Genomic DNA, 20153 nt, shown 5'->3' with positions numbered 1-20153 from the left:
AAATGTTGGCATTTGTAATTTGCAATTTTTAATCTAAACATTAAATAAAAATTAAAGTCAGCATGAAACAGAAGTCTTTTCTTCCCTTTTTGTGCTGTATAGCCGAGTGAAATGCAGTGACATCAGATCCTCCCTCAAAATCACTCATCTCTGTTATAGCAATCCAATTGGCTCACAATATTTTAATAGCTAGCGCCTGTTACAATTCCTACAAAGTCATGTTATGATAAATGCTGTTTGAACTATGACATACTAATGTCTGTATTAGTGAGCTTATTTACTAGCCTTGCGTACACTGTAAAAAAAAAATGTTGGTTTTTCTTGGTTTAACTTAAAAAAGTAAGTAACCTGGTTGCCTTAAAATTTTGAGTTTATTGAAATAAAAAATTTGAGTTGATACAATGAAGGAAATTTGTTTAATAAATAGAAACTCAAAATATTATTGTGTCTGAACCACATAAAACAATTAGATAAATCTATTTGGCTGTTTCACTGCGTCATTAGAAATAAAACACAATTACCCAATATGCTTACAAAATCTTTTAAGAATATTTTAATAAAGGTTGTCGAATCTCAAGAAATGTTCATTGTATATTACCTCAAATTTTTAATTTCAATGAACTCAATTTTAAGGCAACCAGGTAACTTTTTTTCTAAATAATTTTTTACAAGACAGATACGCGATTAGCCTGATAGTTTATACACGCATTTGCACTTAGCCTACATGTATTCAAAATCACATTTAATGTAAATAAATGTTAAAATAAGTGTTAAATGGCCAAATATTTCAGTTATAAAAAGAATGTAACAAACAATTATTCACTTAGAAAAACTATGTGCCTGTGCACATACTATCATAGTATGTGCACAGGCACATAGTTTTTCTAAGTGAATAATCGTGACATACGTAGCCTATTATAAACGTGCTTGCTTGCCTATAGACTAAACACATAATGCTTACATGCATGCGGTCACCATTCTCACAAATTCGTGTTTTTTTTAAAAAGTTTACACAAAGATTATAATGGACAAAACTATTTCAAAACCTGTTTCAAGGATTGCACTTTCTAGCCACTGAGCGCTGTTGGTGTTGTGTAAGTGGCCCCAAAGTAGCCTATATAACTTTTTACAACCTGATTTCCGGCCTTGCTTTTTTTGGGTGTGATGTGAGGGGCTGTCCCGCCCTCGCGAGAAGAGAAGAGAAGAGAAGAGAAGAGAAGAGAAGAGAAGAGAAGAGAAGAGAAGAGAAGAGAAGAGAAGAGAAGAGAAGAGAAGAGATTAAATTAAATTAAATTAAATTAAATTAAATTAAATTAAATTAAATTAAATTAAATTTAGATTCAATATTATGAGGGGAAATAAAGATGTGCACAGATACATAATTTAAATAGGCTAAATAAAAAATACTGCAATATTCCATATGAATGTAATTTTTTTAATATAATTTTGCATATGTTTATGTTAAATTATAGTTTATAAAACATTGAATAGGTATCAAGCTGTTGCTTGCTTTTCTGAATGAAAAAGAATACTATAAAAGTTGTGTATATTATTCCAGCCTGTATCCCGTGAAACTGAAGAGACGGGGACGACGCCTGTGTTTCGATAGGCTGCAGGTATGTCTTTCAGAAAGGGGCGGACACCAGCCCGTACTTTAAATGGGCTTGGTGTTTTTTAAGCAAGACTAACCTTGACGGACAGCGAGAGCTCGTGTTCGTGGGAGTAGTTGCTGTTTCGTTCTTTGTGGGCGTTGTGTAAACTGAGGTGTAGCTGTCCTGGAAGACGTTTCAGGTAGCTAGTTGAACGACAAACACCAGAGTGGAATCCTACCTGTGCCATTTTAGCAACTAGACGGGTGTTGGAGAAACTCCGCAACTGTCATCATGTTCAAGAAAAGGACTGCAAAGAGCAATGTGACCATCACAGAAAAAAGGTTAGTGTCAACCGGATACACTTTCCCTTTGACGTTTTGTTGGGATGAGGTCTTTCATTCGCTTTATTGTGGAGTCATAACGGAGCGCGCGAGTGTTTTAATTAGTTTGCGTTTTATTGTCGTTTGGTTTGAAGTTCTTTATCCACGGTTCACAACATAAAATGTAACTTAAAATATCAGTTTCTGCTAAAAAAAAAGAAATAATAATGTTTGGCTTGACGTGAGGTTACTGTAGTAAGGGTGTGGCGCTGTAACAGGTTGGATAACTTTTCAATGTAGCTTGCTAATACTGTCTGTGACTAGCGTTATTATCATAGGCTATATTGAACAGAGTAGCCTAGTGTAGACGGATATTAGAGGAATATACACTTGTCATTTAAATGTATTATTTATTTTAATTAATTTATTGTTATTATTTTTAATTTATTAATATTATGATTTAACACTAAACAACATTGTATCATTCTTGTTGCATAGTTCACAAATAACATCAGTGCAGGCTGGAGTCAACATATGTAGGGAATTCTTAAAGAAAGGCGATTGGTTAAGGGTAAACGTTTAATCAGAGTGACAAATTCAAGTTCAAACAAGCTCAGACTGCTGATGGTTTGAGAGATGAGTCTAGCCTTGAGCTTCATTCCAGCAGGACTCAATGTTGGACACTAATATAGTGAAACCAATGCAGGGTAGTTCACTGCAACTGTGAAAGATTTTAGTCTGGGAATATGGTTTCAGTTTGATTATTTTATTGGTTTCAGATGTTGTACCAAAAAAAAAAGAAGGAAAAAAAAAAAGGTTTTCCCAAACACATAGTTTTCTGTTTAGGTAATTTTGGGGTGTTTGACTGTGCTATGCACAATGGGTCCCTCAGTGTCAAATGTGCCAAGTTTTGTGACTTGCCTGTCTGCTTTTGACAGAAACAAGGCATGACACAGAGATATGGGCAGTTTGTTTGCAGTGAGCTATAAAAGGACAACCCTTAGTCTGTCTCATAACACTGTTCTTAAGATGTCCAGATTTCTCAGTTTATGTTTTTGCATTTGTATATTTTGTATATGGGAACACCTCTAGGGAAGGGAAACGAGCATCAAATAATTACTTGGCACACCCAGAGCTTGTTATCAAATCAGATTAAATAATTTTCTCTGAACAGAAAAAGAAATCTATAGATTGATATATAGCTTTGTTTTTCTATTGAACTTTAATATTTGCTTTTTGATTAAATACATTGGCAACATTGGTTGCATAATCTTTCTTAACTGTCCAGCTGTGTTTTTCCATACATTTTGATAGGTTTCACGTACAGATGCATTTATTTCAGGTGTCATGAAAAGTCTCTTTAACCTTCTTACATGTGAATTAAACCAGTTAGACCTGTTTGAGTTTCTAACGCCCTCATTAAAGCCACCTTTTTGTAATTATCAGCCTCATTTACATATCTCACTCATAACTTGTTTTGTTGTTTTTTCACCTCAAATGAACACAAAATGTTTTCTTTTCTTATTCATGATATTATCATTTTAGTCAGTGTGTAATATTTATAACTGCCATTAACATGCACTAACCTTATTATTAATGATTCATGCATGCATTGTCCTAAAGGCAAATACGGCCCAAGGTGTGTAATTTGTTTTCTGATCAAGTTTAGTCATGTCTACCATGCACTATCAAACAATATTTTTCTAGAATTCGCATAATGCACTCGACTATGCTAGGCTTGGGTTATGAAGAACAGCAATTTTTTTTCAGTACGGTTCAGCTGAGGCAATATTTTGTGTTAGCACCATGGTTCTCCTAACAGATCTGTCACAAGTCTGTACCAGATGATGTGGAATGAAAGTGTTTCAAGTCCTGTATTTATTTTCAGAGCACCTCAGCATGACAGATAAGTAAAGTGAGGTGTTCTGTGCTGTCCTAAATCCAGAGATTCAGCATGACAAACCTACTATATTTGCTGCAGTATTTTTGGAAAATGCAAACCGAAACTTGCACATTTGCCTCACTGAAACTGTATCAATCTGCTCCCCACAAAAAAACGAACTTCTTGTTTTTTCACCTCAGATTAACTGAGAGTGATTTGACCAGCCTGATTGACAAGTTACAGAGGAATGCAGACAAGGTGGAAAAGAACATCATCGAGACAGAGCAGAATCTCAATAGGGTAAGTACAGTAAACGCTTCTGTGGATTACAAACCAAAGCTTGAGAGTTAGTCACTCCTACTGTCTTCCCACCACTAAGCATGTTAATGCCATCTTTAAATAGGTCTGTGCAGGGTTATTTGAGTTAAAATAGTGGAAAGTGTATGTCAGTGTTACATTAGTATTATTTTTATACTATTGTAGTATTTATCAATATCTTGAATTGGCTTTTAGTTTTATTTTTCATTTTAGTTTTTTTTAGTTTTTAGTTATGTATTTTTGTCATTTAAATAGTTTTTGTTTTATATATCTTCATAGCTTTAATTCATTATTATTTTAGTTTTAATCATTTTAGTATTTCAACCTAATTAATTTGATATCGTTTATATCCAATTCTATATTGTTATATTACCAAGTCTACATTTTAATTTTCCCATACATACAAGTTTTTCCATCTGATATTTATATTTTATTTTATTTAAGCTTTTATTTCAATGAATGAAAACTATTTTTTTGTAGTTTTAGTTAGCATTAACAACTGGTGTATACCAATGGGAAAAAAACAGGGATAGTTCACCCAAAATTATTTGCCCTCATTTAATTTCAAACTTCTGTGTAGCTCAAAAGTTGATATTTTTAAGAATTTTGTTTCAACTTTTTTTGTCTCTACACTGAGATTCAGTGGGGTACAAAACAACAGAAAACACTTAGACATTTTTCAAAATAGCTTATTTTGCGTTACACAGATGAAAGCACGTTGTTTTTCCATGTAGAACAAATCCATTGGTGGTAAAGTAGGAAGACACTGGGCTAGAACACATTAGGTAAAACTGCAGTGACTGTAAATAAACTAAATGTAACCACTTGGACATTTTTCAAAACATCCTCTTTTTGTGTTAGGCTACACAGATCAAAGAAAGTCATACAGGTTTGGAATGACATTGTGAACTATCCCTTTAACTATTGTTACATAACTTTAATTATCTGTTGTGCTCATTGATGCTTCTAGGATATCAAGAAGATCAATGAGAGCAAGCCACCCTTGTATCAGGAGGATACCAACAAGAGGATCCTGACCTCATTGGATCTACTGAATAGCCTGGATGCTGATGCAGCCCAAGCCACTCGTTTGCAGCACCCTCAGGCTGAGATGATTGAGAAGGAGTGAGTCTACATAGCCACCTTTAAAATGAAATATCCAAAAGCATCTCATGTTTTATGCTGCGAATGCTTATGCTATGGGATTGTGGATGACTCATTCTTTTTTTCCTCATTGAAAAAGTATGAAACAGCTGCGAGTGCGTGTGATGAAGCTCCGCGAGGATCATGATCGCATTTACCACATCACACGATCCGAGCAGGTTCCCACCGTCAACTGGGGAAAGATGATTGATGAGAAACTGGTGTGTATCTAAACATACCTCTCTCTGTATCTTTCTGTTGAATATATGATTTCAAATGCAAATGATTCAAATGTTAAAATATGTTCGAATATACTGTATAGGCAAATGTGAACAACAAAGGATTCGGACAAGATCTGCCCACCATCGAGAATGAAGTGGAGGAGCACAATATTTTCCACAGTGAAGTTGAGGCATTGGCTCCGTATATCACAGCAGACCGGGTATTTTTTTTTTTACTGATGGTTTAAAATTCAGTGCAATACAAAAATAATATTTGACTCTTTTGAATAGTCATGCGAGTGGCATCTGTGACTCATTTGTTTACTTGCATAACAGGATGGTGTGGATGGCCAGCAGGCGAAGTACAACAAACTACTGGTGAGACTTCACTTTCTGCCTTTAATTTCCACTGAAGATGTACTAGTAAAGAGTTAGTTGTCAATTCATTCGTGCCTCAAAACATTGAGGAATTTACCATGTCCATTGCAGGCGAGCTCCGCTGCCCGTCAGAAGAACCTGCTCAGTCTGAGAGATTACATGCAGCGCTGCACCAACGAGCTCTACTGGATGGACCAGCAAGCTGAAGAGCGAATCACATATGACTGGAGCGACAACAACCTGGACTACCCTGCCCGAAAGAGGCAGTACGAGGTAAGCCTTAGAAGCCATAGGTAATACAATTATAGATGGCACCAAGACTTTTGAATATGCTTTCATGATTCATGATTTCTCCTGCAAATCATATGATTATAGTACTGAAATGCTTATAAATGCATAACTAATTATGAACATATTTTTAACATGCTGCTTGACATCTTCATCAGAACTTCATCAGCAAGTGTCTGGAGTCTAAGGAGAAAACCATCACCCAGCTGAATGAAGATGGAGAGGAACTTATTGAGCAGAACCATCCGGGAAAAAATGTCATTGGGGTAATATTAAAAGCTGTTTGCTATAATGATTAATTTATTCCCCATTAAATTTTCAGTGAAACTCTGGCAATTGTGGTTGCTACACCATTGCTATTAAAATACATTGCCACTGTTTCAGGAAATATGGGATGTCATTTTTGTAACTGTACAGTTTACAGTGAATAATTGCATGACACTATAGTAGTATGCAGTAAAATATAGAATAAGAAAAAATGATACAAATTTCGATTTCAGACATTTTCTCTTGACCATAGTTGAGCGAAACAGCATGTATATAATGAAGGGTGTGATCCTGTTGGAACCACAATAATCTGCTTCATATTTAAAATATTAAAATAAACCACCATAAATTATAATAATGTGGATTAAAGACATGTGAATTTTTATAAAGCTTGGACTGGGAGTGGGAGTGGGATTGTTCTCATTAGGGAAACTGGCAATGACTGTAAATAAACTAAACTTAAAATATTACTTCAGTGCACAATAAAACTATTTATATCTAAATATTACATTTAAAGTTAGTATTAACTTATTCTAAAACATATATTGGTTTTAGGCACACATGGATGCTGTGCATGCAGATTGGAAGGAATACCTCAACCTGCTCATCTGTGAAGAGAACCACCTCAAGAACATGGATGACTACCACAAAGTCAGTCTACATTTTACACAATCATTTCCTGTTCCATATTCCACATTGCTTTCAGACTTGCTCAGTTGCATTATTCTTTTTATTCCAGTTCCACAAGGATGCAAGAGACACCAACGATTTGTTGAAGCGCCTGGAGACCGAGATCAACCAGAAGTATAATCCAGAGTTTAAAGACATGTACCAGATGGAGGGGCTGATTGCTGACCTGGATGTAAATATATTTGTTTAGTTTGGCACCTTTGCGTTTCTTCTTAATTCATATAATTTGTATATTAAATTATTAATTAATTAAAAGGTGTCTTCACTATCTAAGGCTGCCAGTGTTTGTATTGACAGGATCAGGCAAAGGCCATGGATCATTTTGACGAACGACTGAAAGGTCTTCAGAAGCGCAGCCTGCAGGTGCTCCCTCTGAAGTACCGCAGGGAGACTCCTCAGAAACTGCTTCCTATCGAGGCTCTGTGTGAATACGAGGCTAATGAGGTATGGGTTTGAGCTCCCGCTCTGTCTATGTATGCGGCTTAGAGCTCCGCTAATACCAGTCAGTGAAACATCAGCTATTATCATGAGTAAGCACAGAAAACCGTTACACTCTGTCTCTGCTCGGGTTTCGGATTCCCCCATCTAATGTATTTAAATCCTTAAGACGGCCTTCACCCAAACGATTCATCTCATATAAACCTCTGGAGACGTGTGCAGGGGATTTTGTACGGATTTCACATTTATTTAAGGAATTTGTTTTTTTTCCCCCTGCAATATCAAGTTGAAACAGAGCTTACTTTTCTTATTTTGACGAACACAGGGTTCAATTTTGCGAGGGGAGCGGTACACCCTGCTCAGGAACAATGGGCCCAAATGGGACGTGAAGGATGCAACTGGCCGCACCATGAGTGCTCCTGGAGTGTGCTTCATAATCCCGCCAACTGACCCTGAGGCTGTGGCTGTTGCTGACAAGTGGGTATTCCTTGATATCTGTATATGTAATTTGTAAATGTGTCAGTTGTGTCTAATATGAAAACATTTTTACAGTCTGATAAAACAGCACAAAAGCATCAAGCAGAAAGTAGCCAGCAGCAAATCTGCACTACTGGCACGACTGGCAGAGCTAAGGAAGGAGAGTACAGGAGGTAAAGGTTTTATCATATTATGATAAACTTAGATGCAGAGCTCTATCAAACCCTTACAAAAGGAAAATATATTAATTGAAATATGATATATTATTTTCCAATATATTATATATTGGAAATGCATGGAATAATATATTGTTGGTACATATATTAAACAATATATTATAATGTAATATATTGCTAAATATACAAATGATTGCTACTATCAATATATTGCAGTATATTAAACATAAATATATATGTGTTTATATATCTCCGAATATATGCAATTTTATATTAATAAACATCAGCCGTATTTTGATTTATATGGGAAAATGTATTAACAATATATGTGCAGAAATAGTGTCACGTATGTTTAAGAATATATAAATGTTAAAATATATACATGAACTATATGTACATATGGTTTCAATATATTGTGGAATATATTTTAAATATATGTAAAATTATATGGAAATATATACATGAAATACACTCACCTAAAGGATTATTAGGAACACCTGTTCAATTTCTCATTAATGCAATGATCTAATCAACAAATCACATGGCAGTTGCTTCAATGCATTTAGGGGTGTGGTCCTGGTCAAGACAATTTCCTGAACTTCAAACTGAATGTCAGAATGGGAAAGAAAGGTGATTTAAGCAATTTTGAGCGTGGCATGGTTGTTGGTGCCAGACGGGCCGGTCTGAGTATTTCACAATCTGCTCAGTTACTGGGATTTTCACGCACAACCATTTCTAGGGTTTACAAAGAATGGTGTGAAAAGGGAAAAACATCCAGCAGTCCTGTGGGTGAAAATGCCTTGTTGATGCTAGAGGTCAGAGGAGAATAGGCTGACTGATTCAAGCTGATAGAAGAGCAACTTTGACTGAAATAACCAATCGTTACAACTGAGGTATGCAGCAAAACATTTGTGAAGCCACAACACACACAACCTTGAGGCAGATGGGCTACAACAGCAGAAGACCCCACTGGGTACCACTCATCTCCACTACAAATAGGAAAAAGAGGCTACAATTTGCACAAGCTCACCAAAATTGGACAGTTGAAGAGTGAAAAATGCTGCCTGGTCTGAGTCTCGATTTCTGTTGAGACATTCAGATGGTAGAGTCAGAATATGACGTAAACAGAATGAGAGCATGGATCCATCATGCCTTGTTACCACTGTGAAGGCTGCTGGTGGTGGTGTATTGGTGTGGGGGAGGTTTTCTTGGCACACTTTAGGCCCCTTAGTGCCAATTGGGCATCGTTTAAATGCCACAGCCTACCTGAGCATTGTTTCTGACCCTGTCAATCCCTTTATGACCACCATGTACTCTGATGGCTACTTCCAGCAGGATAATGCACCATGTCATAAACCTTGAATCATTTCAAATTGGTTTCTTTATCATGACAATGAGCTCACTGTACTAAAATGGCCCCACAGTCACCAGATCTCAACCCAATAGAGCATCTTTAGGATGTGGTGGAACGAGAGCTTCGTGCCCTGGATGTGCATCCCACAAATCTCCATCAACTGGAGATTCTATCCTATCAATATGGGCCAACATTTCTAAAGAATGCTTTCAGCACCTTGTTGAATCAACGCCACATAGAATTAAGGCAGTTCTGAAGGCGAAAGAGGGTCAAACACAGTATTAGTATGGTGTTCCTAATAATCCTTTAGTTGAGTGTATATGTGTTCAATATATTGTGGAATATATTGTGCATACATTACTACATGTATTTAAAATGTATGTCACAAAACTGCTCTGAGAGACACAGGTTGAGGATCCAAATGCAACTTTATTTAAAGGTTAATCCACAATCGTAGTCTGACAAAAGGCAAAAGGTCATACAAAGGTAGGAGTCCAATCAGGCAAACAGGTAATCCACAGAGCAGGCATGAAATCCAAAAACCAAGACCCAAGAAACCAGGGATACTGCTGGTGTGAGACAAGACTTCACAATAAACTACGTGAACGTGTGTGTGTGTGTGTGTGTCCCTGCGTCCCAATTCGCATACTATCCATACTAAATCGTTTTCGAAAATAGAATCAGTATGTCCCAAATCGTAGTATGTTGAAAAGAGTATTCCAAAGATACCGGATAGTTTACTATTTCCGCTCCGAATTCGAAGTACGGATCGATGTGCGCTCTAACGGCTGATATTGCCCACAACCCATTGCGATTTCGACGAGGATTCGATTAGAACTACAAACGCAGATAAAAAGCGTTAAAAAACTACAAACATGATGGATGTGCGAGTCCGATGGTTAAGTAGAGAAGTTTAGATAAAGGGGTTTGAGTGACCAACTATCAATATTTAACCTGACAAAAATATATTTATTCAGTGTTGTCCACATTATATTTCACCTGCAGCAGCATTGTGAACTTTTGTAATGACACGTTTGGCCATTAACTATTAAATGCATCATTATATTTAAACTGCAAACACATGAGGAGAGTCTCTGCATTAAAGAACCACAAATGGTAGATCAACGAGCGGCTACATTTCTCTCCGATACGGTAGGAGATTAAACTGAATGTGGAGGATTTGAACTGTGACGAATCTGATGATGATTGACAGGGCAGTTAAACGGTGATGGGATGCACGTAACTAAGCGACAGAGTCCGTTAAAGATGGCAAAGTAGTATGTCCCGAAGCTTGCATACTTTTCTGCTACACACTCAAAAGTATATACTTTTTCTTCACAAAAAGAGTACATACTATTAGGACGTAGTATAAGTAGGCGAATTGGTATGCAGTGTGTGTGTGTGTGTGTGTGTGTGTGTGTGTGTGTGTGTGTATAGGCAGAGGTAATGAGGTAATAAAACACAGGTGTAAACAATGAGTGCTAATGAGTCCATGCAAAGGATTATGGGTAATGTAGCCTATGATAGAATGACACTCCAGGTTGGAGTGCCCTCTGGCGGTGATCACGTGCACTCACACTGGTGAATTGTGACAATATGTACATAAATGGGAACATGCACATACAGTGTATGTAAATATATGGTGATATATACAGTAAATGTACATGTAAAATCTAAAATATATATGAATACTTAATAAATATGCAACCTGCAATATATATGCAAACTTTTATACCATATTAACAATTAAAGCCACCTTTATTTTATTTAAATCCGGCATAGATACTAAACCTAATTTGAGGTAGAGAGCTACACAGGCCTATTAAAGGCATTGCTTGTGACACTTTCCCTATTTAACCTCTCCTCGTGCCTGATTCGCACCTTCCCACTCAAGCATTGCGCAGCCCGTACTTCATCACCTTTCTGCAATTTAAGGGCAAAGTACGTTTTGTACAACTACAATTTTCAGGAAAAAAAATATCTTTATAAATTTTTTAAATTTACAATAAAGGGTGAATGTGGTCTCTGCAACTTTGTTTCAATAAAACTGTTATTTGTGTAATAAAGATGTTTGTCTTCACTGTTTTATTTAGGCTATATAGCTGTGCCATGCAGTGTGTATATAAATGTGTGACACTATATTTACATGTATATTGTTAATCCAATTTCCCATATAAATGGGAATACAATATGGCGGGTATTTATAAATATAAAATTGCATATATTTTGAGATATATAAACGCATATTATATATTCGTGTTGAATATATTGATAGCGGCAATCATTTGCAATATATTACATGAATATATAATATTTTGTATAATATATGTTCCATCAATATATTATTCCATGTATTTCAAATATATTGTAAAATAATATAATCTATTTCAAGTAATTGTATATTGGTAAATATATTTTCCTTTCATAAGTGAAGAGTGATGCTACATATAAAGACCAAAAAGGGCACTATTTTGTAGATATACAATAGTTTGTCTTTACATGCTTTAATATACTGCAATATATGCATGTGATCCATCCTCAGATAAACAAGAGCAGCAATGCCGTCAACTGATGGCAGGACTGGATAAAGTGGTCAGTGATCTGGATAAGCAGGAGAAGGCTATTTACTCTCGCGTGCGCCCTCCACTGGAGCAAACACGTCCTGTTCAAGACAGTGCTGATAGGCTACAGGACATAAAGGTAGTATTTATTCTGTTGTGGACAACACGTGTCATGTGTCTGACTAAATGTACATTTTATAACGAGTTTCATCCTAATAATGTTCATTAAATTAATTCTGATAGATTTAGATAGTTCAGTCACATTAGTACATGGTTCTCAATTGTTTTTAAACAGAAAGTCACATGGTCTGTTCACACCAAGAACGATAACTATAATGACATAGGATAAGATATAACATTTTAAATCTAAAAGAATAGCAGAGTCCACTATAACAACAGCGACACAGTGAAACTATATTATTGGAATCACTTTCAGAAGGATTTTTTTTCCAGCTGATGAACAATAAAAACAAGCGTTCTCAAATATTTAAAGCGACAGACAACATAAACTGCATCATGCACTAAGCAGCAACAGAACGATATTGTCCGCTGGTGTTGAATCTAAGCTATTATAGCTATTGTTATAGTTACTTTCGTAGTTATCATTCGTGGTGTGAACAGGCATTCAAATCCAATAAAAGATGAAAGATAAACTGCACATACACCTAATTTGTTCTCATGTCTATCATCAACACAGCATACTTAATAGTGCAAAACAGTATTATATGGGATTAATGGCATACTTAATAGTGTCCAAACAGAATTTAAAATTTAAACACAAGAGCATTACTTCTGACCCTTTATTTCGGAGGCAAATGACATTTTGATCTTGCCATAATCCAGTATTTTCTTTGTAGGACATTACTTCTGCTGTTCGTAAAATAGAGCCAGAAAAGTCTGCGAAATTACAGGAGGCTGAGACTTTCCTCAGATCCTCTCCTAAATGTTCAAGCGCACCACAGCTCTACTCCAAGGTGGATGAGACTAACAAAAAATACAACAAAGTCGATTTGCTGTTGAAGTGTGCAGGTGATAAGTAAGTACACCTCCTTTTTTATGCAACAGAATTCAAGAATGTCATGCTAAATGAGAACTTAAATTGTGAACCTACAAATTGCACTTTTGTAGACTGCAGAACTCCTATCAGCTGGAGAATTCTCTGCAGAATGGCAAAACTCTGCTGTCCACCTATGAAAACAAACTAGCAAGAGAGGAGGTTGCCCCATCTGATCCTACCTCATTGGAGAAGACTCAGCGTGAATTGGCGGTAAGCTTTGTAATCCATGGCATTTATTTTTCTTTGATTATTTTTTTCCAAGATTCACTATGTACTTATGTCTGATGTATTCTTGTGTCCAGGACATTGCATCTGAGCTGAGGAGCAAAAGATCTATTATCACAGAGAGTGAGCAGAACCTGAGAGAAGCCAAGGCCAGCTGCAACAATATGGCCAACAAAGTGCAAGAGCATTGCCCTGATATTGAGAGGCAAGAGGCTGATGTTCAGAAACTCGCCAAACGCTTTGACAACCTGAACAGACAGACTGATGCCAGGTGAGTTCATATTAAACAAAAGTTATTTCAAATGGGAGTGTACTTTAAAAACAAATGGCATAATTCAATTCTGTAGATTAGTCTATTGCTTACTGTGATTTATATTATTCATATTACTCCTAAAATAAATAGTATTATTTTTTTTAGCATTAGTGTTTACTTTACAGCAAGGTTCAATATTAGTTGTAAAAATGTTGTATCATGAACATCATTTAATAATCAATTTTCATTTATAAATGTGCTGTTCGCTGTTAATTCATTTTTGCTCATAACGCATACATTAATGTTAATTTTTTACAACTTAAAATTAAAATAGTTATTAAATATTTACAGAGCCCAAAGTCTGCAAAGAGCCAAAACAGCCTACTCCAATTACCACAATGACTATGACAACCTCAATAGCTGGCTTTCTCGAGTACCAAACTATGAGCCACGTGAAACGGATGACATCAAACAGATTGAAGTGAAACTGAAAAATCAAAGAGTAAGTTCTTTATTAATTTCCTTCATTTAAAATAATTGCATTGTAATATTACAAATAAAATGTATTTACCAAAACTATGTTTGAAAATGTACAGAGTTTGCTCTCTGACATCGCAAGAAAGGAATCAGACCTGAACAATGTGTCTAGAAATGCACAGCTTTATCAGCAAGCTGTCAAGGTACTAAAATCTCAGTGTATTACCTACAGAGAATTATCCTACTATCATGTTTATGCAAAGCCATGTGAACTCCTTTGTGCTATGGCTTTCAGGACTATGAAAATGAAGCGGAGCGGTTTAAATCCATTCTTGACCTTGAAGATGGCTTGGTTCCCCAGACATACAAAAGGAGCAGACTTGAATCTCCTGCACTGAAAGTGAATAGAGAGGTGATATATATATATATATATATATATATTTTTTTTTTTTTAAAGGGGGGGTTAAATGCTGTTTCATGCATACTGAGCTTGATTCTCATCCTAAACATAGACAAAGTTTCAAAAACTAATGTTGGATGTTTGATGGAGTATTTCTGTGTCAAAAATACTCCTTACGGTTTCTCACAAGTTTTTTTTCGAGTATGGGTCGACTTGACGTCGATAGAGCGGAAGGTCCTTGTATGGGCCTTACGGGCTCTTCCTCCCGGTAGGGTGCACGCCCGTGTGACTAGAGCGAGAGAGGAAATGCACGCCCCATCAACAATCCTCTCAGCTGCAGATCCACTCATCCGTTAACAATTATGTCGTTATAGTCCGCACCGCGCCGCGCTTCACTTTATTCCTATTGGTGACATCAAGCGACTTCAACGCTTCAGCACAGAATTCCGGGAAGGCATCGCTGCATTTGAACCGATTTGAACGCAGAAATGACGGGAAGCTTCACAACATTGCTTCAGTCGCGTCGCAAAGTGGATTTCCACGGCCACTGCTGTCACAGGACTTCACCAAATCATACCAAAGAAGTGTTTTTGATGGCGCTGTCCCAGCGATAAAGGTTCGGTCCTGCTTTGGAAGCAGGCGGTGAGTAAAACTGCTTCAAATGTCTATGCTGTCAGCTATCGTTGCGTGAGTAAACGACATGATCGCATGCTTCGTCATTCAAATGCGCTAACGGTTACTCCATTGTTGTTCTATGTATATCGTTACACTAGTCTGACGTGCAAAACCGTTTTGCTTGCTACTGCTAATGTTTAGTCGCATACAATAGTCCATAAACCGAATCATGTCCTCATAAACTGCGAGTAAACACACACAAATGTTGACAGGCCACTAAATACAGTACATACCACAGAGACGGACGTACTGCTGTTGCTGTTTCTCCTGTTCAATTTATTTCAGCCTCCGAATCTGATTCTGGATCATATATCTATTAGCTGAAATCGATAGCCATGAGTTTCTCCACGCTTGAGGACATCACCACTTTGTGCGCACTCATCATTCTTTAGCTCCGCCCACACGATACGCCTCCAGGCGCTCGTTTTTTTCTGGAAAGACTCGGTACAGCCCATATTTCTTTTATAAATATAATAAAACTAAAGACTTTTCGGCGATATGAAGGATGCAATACTATTCTATAGGTACTCAAGATTGACATGAGATTGACTGAAACTGAGTGTTTCACCCCCCTTTAAAGTAAACCGTTTCCTGGATCAAGTAGTTAGAACATTTTATAGTAATTTTTTTCTGACTGTTGAAGCTTAAACATTTTGTGTTCTAAAGGAATCTGCAATTGAGGCGAAATTCACTGAAGTAAATGCTGTGAACAAGCAGAGACTGCAGAACCTAGAGTTTACTCAAAGCCTTCTTAACCAGGTAAAACACAATCATATGCTATGCATACAAATAATCATAGAATGGCATGTATAAGCATTTTTTTAAACGTATTGTATACATTCAATATTTTATAACTTTATAGCAACCAGAAGTTTCAATAATCAAGCAAGAGGTCCAGACTGTAAGATCATCAGCCCCAGGTGAAGAGCCCTGGAGAATCAAAAAACAGCTTCAGGAAGAAATACAGCGTAGAGACCAACTGGAAAGGGAAATTCAAAGTGTACAGACTGACATCTATTTACTAGAGGGCCAGAAACCGCAAGATACAATTGTCAAGAAAGAGCTCATCAAGAAGGTGCCTGACCCTCAACTGGATGAAGAATATCACAGGATTCAGCAGAAGCTCTTAGATGAAAGCAGGAGTACTCGTGTCCTAGAGAGTGACCTGGACACTCTCCGTATTAAGCTGCGTGGGATTGAGACCGAAATGAAAGAGGGAGCTCAGCAGTATACAGTCAAAGAGGTTCTCCGCATTGAGAGGGACAGGGGGCAGGAGGAAGAACTCAGGAGACTAAGAGAAGAGCTAGAGGAAGTCAAGCGGCTAAAGATGGTCAGAGAAAATGAAATCATTCAGATTCAAAAGCAAGTGACTATTCTTGCAGAAGAGAAAAGCAGGGAGCAGGAAATAATCACTGAGGAGGAAGTTATTAAGGTTCAAAATGACCCTCAACTTGAGAGCGAGTACAGATTGTTGCTTGACCAGAAACAAAAAGAAATAAACACAAGAAAGGAACTCGAAGATGAGCTTCGATTCCTGCAAGAGAAATTAAGGCGTCTTGAAAAGGAAAAGGCAATGGCTGAGGAAAAGATCTCCATCAAAGAAGTCCTGAAGGTTGAGAAAGATATTGCTTTGGAGAGAGAGGTAGAGAATCTGAGAAGACAGTATGAAGATGAAAAAACAAAGCGTAGCACTTCGCTGAGAGAAAAAACAGACCTTCAACGAAAGATTACCAGTCTGGAAGAAGAGAAGTCGAAGGTCATCATTCAGGAGAAAGTCCGTGAGATTGTTCGACCTGATCCAAAGGCGGAAACGGAGGTGGCAAATCTTCGACTTGAACTGGTGGAGCAGCAGAGAAGGTGCAGAGATTCAGAGCAGCAATTGCGGTCCTATCAGGATGAACTGACAATGCTAAGAAACAGAGGCCCACAAATTGAAGTCAAAGAGATTATCAAAGAGGTGGTCAAATACAAGACTGACCCAGAAACAGAAAGAGAACTGGAGAAACTCAGGAATGAAATTGTGGACAAATCACACCAAACAGAGAAATTTGAGATGGAGATCCTCCAACTCAAAGATGAGATTCAAAGATGGAAAGACACCAAGCCTCAGATTCAGACTAAAGAGGTTGTAAATGAAATTCTGCAATACAGAGAAGATCCTAAAACCAAGGAGGAGATTGAGAGTCTCAAACGGAAATTGGCTGAGGAACAAAGGAAACGTTTAGACCTGGAAAACGAAAGGGCTGCGAATGAAGAAAGGATCAGGCTTAAGAAGATCGACTTGTCACAGGTGAGGGAAAAGATTGTCCAGCAAGAAGTAGTGAAGATGGAGCTGGATCCAATGTTGAAGTCAGAATGTGACACCTTTACTCTCAATATCAACAATGAGCAGAAACAGAGAGAGATCTTGAAAGAAGAGCTAAGAAGGCTGCAGCTTCAAAAGGCTGATTTGGAGGTCCAGCTTGAGGAGCTTGAGCGTGAACGCAGAGCCCGCAGAGATGCTGAGCTTGAAATTCAAAGGTTGAGAGTGCGTCTTAATGAACTAGAGATTAGGGACAAGGAAAACAGAGAAAGGGTTACAGTAAAGCAAAAGGTTGTACTCCAGCAGGACCCTCAGCAAGAAAAAGAGCACTCCATTCTTCGTCTTCAGGTTGAAGAGGAGAGACACAAGCGTATGCTCTTGGAGAAGGAGTACAATGCCTTGATTCAGCAACAAGAAATACTTGAGCGAACGGAAGTGCGTGAAAAAGTTGTGCGAACTGAAAAAGTCCAAGTTGAGCGAGACCCGGATGCAGAGATGGACATTATAAGGCTAAAGAAAAGCCTTGAAGAAGAGGAGAGGAGACGTCGCGAGCTGGACCAAGAGATTATCAGCCTAAACTCGAAGCTTTCCGAGATAGAGTTTACCAATACAAAGTCATCTAAAGAACTCGACTACATTCGTGATGAAAGCAACAAGTTACAGCAGGAGAACCAGCGCCTACAGAATGAATTAAGAAAGCTTCAATCCGAAATCCAGATCACAACAAAAGAAACCAGACACATCACTGAGACCTCTCCGGTGGAGAATAGCAGAAACCTGGAAATTCGAATGGAATCCTTGCAAAGAGAACTCACTGAACTTAAACGCATCCGAATGGAGAAGGACGAAGAGATTGAAAAGCTTCAGAAGAGTCTCTCTGCAATGAGAGTGAAGAGGGAGCAGCGAGAAAGCCACCTCCGCCGTTCAATCGTCGTCATCGATCCAGACACCGGAAAGGAGATGAAGCCTGAGGAGGCTTACAAGCTTGGTCTAATCGACTGGAAAATGTTTGTCAACCTTCAGAGTCAAGAGTGTGATTGGGAGGAGATCACAGTCAAGGGTCCGAGTGGTGAGTCGTCCGTTCTCCACGACAGAAAATCAGGCAAGAAGTTTTCCATTGATGATGCTCTGAGGGCAGGACACATCACAAACCGTCAGCTGCAACAATATCAGAACAAAGAGATAAGCATCCAGGAGTTTGGTGTCATGCTGTCAGGCAGAGGCATATAAATCCATTAGCCAGAATTTTCCCAAAATGCAGCTGAAATCACATGTTATATTCCCTTTCTCAATACAGTATGTATTTAGTTTCAAATGCATTCTTATATCAATGCAAGATGGTGTTCCTTTATGGTTATGGTGCTGAATCTGGGTTTATGTTTCTATCACTATTCCTGAAGTGTTTTCATTGAAGATTAGCAGACAAGACACTCTGAGGATGTTTTACTGAAATCTAGTTCAGTTTCACTGTAATCTGATCTAATACATGCATATAAAGTGTGTGCCTTAATAATAAAGTTACAGCCCTATCTGTTGCTTTTCTTGCACTTTTACTAGTCAGATTAATCTATTCTATTTCATGTGTTTGAGATTAAAACATGAATGAACTGTGGATAAAATTGAGTACTGTGTTCTTTCCCTTCATCTTTATCATAAAGCAATTAAAGCTCAATCTATCACTGCAATCACTTTTTAGTTCACAAAACCATTAGATGTCTTTCATATATGGTTCCAATGATTCCCAAACCTTACACAATAAAATGAGAAGACTAAAAATATTTTGATTACTTAAAATATATTACTCTTAAAAAGAGTAAATCATTTGTTTTGACATTTATTGTGCAGGAAATTGATAAATGGAAGTAGATTTAAATTAAGCATTAGACCGATAACCTGACCACAACTGCAGTTTTGTTATTTCACATGAGCTTTATCAAAAGCTGATATTGTCTGAATTTACCTCAACAATGTTTAATCAAAGCAGGTCTGTGTTAAACATGCAACACCATGACACCGTATTGTGTGTCCTTATTGCATGGTGAAAGACATCTTTAGACATTTTTGTGATAAAATGGCTAAGGCTACATTTGTTAGCATTTTATCCTAATTAAACACAGAAAAGTAATTTCACACTATTACATAATGTGACATTATAAATATTTTAAAATTCACTATTTACATAGATTTTTCATTACATTTCAAATGTGTTTTCAAACATGACCATTTTTTTCTACAACAAAGGCCTACAATACATTTTGTGGGTGGATATAGGCTACCTTCATTATTGGGGGTTTTATGTAAATAATTTATTTAACTTTTAATTGGTTTACATTAATCTAGTTTCAGTTTTCTTCGTTAAAGATTTCTTAGTTAAAGAAGAAAAATAAATAAGGCGAACCAATTAAACTATTTTTAACTAATAAACTTAGTCAATAACTTAGACTAATAAACGTAACAAATATAACCCTTTTAGTTTAGGAAACACCAACGTTTACCGGTGAAGATTCATATTTCTCCTCGTACTAGTTATCTGAATTCTAATTGGAGAACTTTAGACTGTATAAGTTATGTCACACATGAATTAGAAGAGCTGGGCAATGCCCCATCAACACTACAACGCTTTGCACTACAACAGGCTCACTGTTTATTATAATGAGAC

At 37.1% G+C, this 20153-nt stretch overlaps 1 protein-coding gene across 1 annotated transcript; it reads left to right on the top strand.

The window, feature by feature from the left end:
- The first annotated feature begins 1665 nt into the window (after positions 1-1665).
- Positions 1666-19107, top strand: ppl (periplakin). The gene is made up of 22 exons (XM_067418785.1): positions 1666-1933; positions 3995-4094; positions 5083-5237; positions 5356-5476; positions 5578-5697; positions 5813-5854; positions 5966-6127; positions 6301-6408; positions 6965-7060; positions 7149-7271; positions 7397-7543; positions 7863-8014; positions 8090-8187; positions 12087-12244; positions 12963-13141; positions 13234-13372; positions 13465-13658; positions 13992-14142; positions 14237-14320; positions 14413-14529; positions 15859-15951; positions 16055-19107. The coding sequence occupies exons 1-22, from the start codon at positions 1884-1886 to the stop codon at positions 18722-18724; spliced, it is 5259 nt and encodes a 1752-aa protein (XP_067274886.1). The 5' UTR covers positions 1666-1883; the 3' UTR covers positions 18725-19107.
- The last annotated feature ends 1046 nt before the right edge of the window (positions 19108-20153 follow it).

This window comes from Pseudorasbora parva, chromosome 2 (assembly GCF_024679245.1).
Source record: "Pseudorasbora parva isolate DD20220531a chromosome 2, ASM2467924v1, whole genome shotgun sequence".
Taxonomy (NCBI): Eukaryota; Metazoa; Chordata; class Actinopteri; order Cypriniformes; family Gobionidae; genus Pseudorasbora; species Pseudorasbora parva.
Note: the sequence above shows the minus strand (reverse complement) of the source record. Positions and strands in the feature narration are given on the sequence as shown.

Coding starts and splice junctions, on each gene's coding strand:
- ppl (XM_067418785.1), top strand. CDS start 1,884: ATGTTCAAGAAAAGGACTGCAAAGAGCAATGTGACCATCACAGAAAAA. Junction 5,855..5,965: donor CGAAGTACAACAAACTACTG/GTGAGACTTCAC, acceptor TGTCCATTGCAG/GCGAGCTCCGCTGCCCGTCA. Junction 7,544..7,862: donor GTGAATACGAGGCTAATGAG/GTATGGGTTTGA, acceptor TGACGAACACAG/GGTTCAATTTTGCGAGGGGA.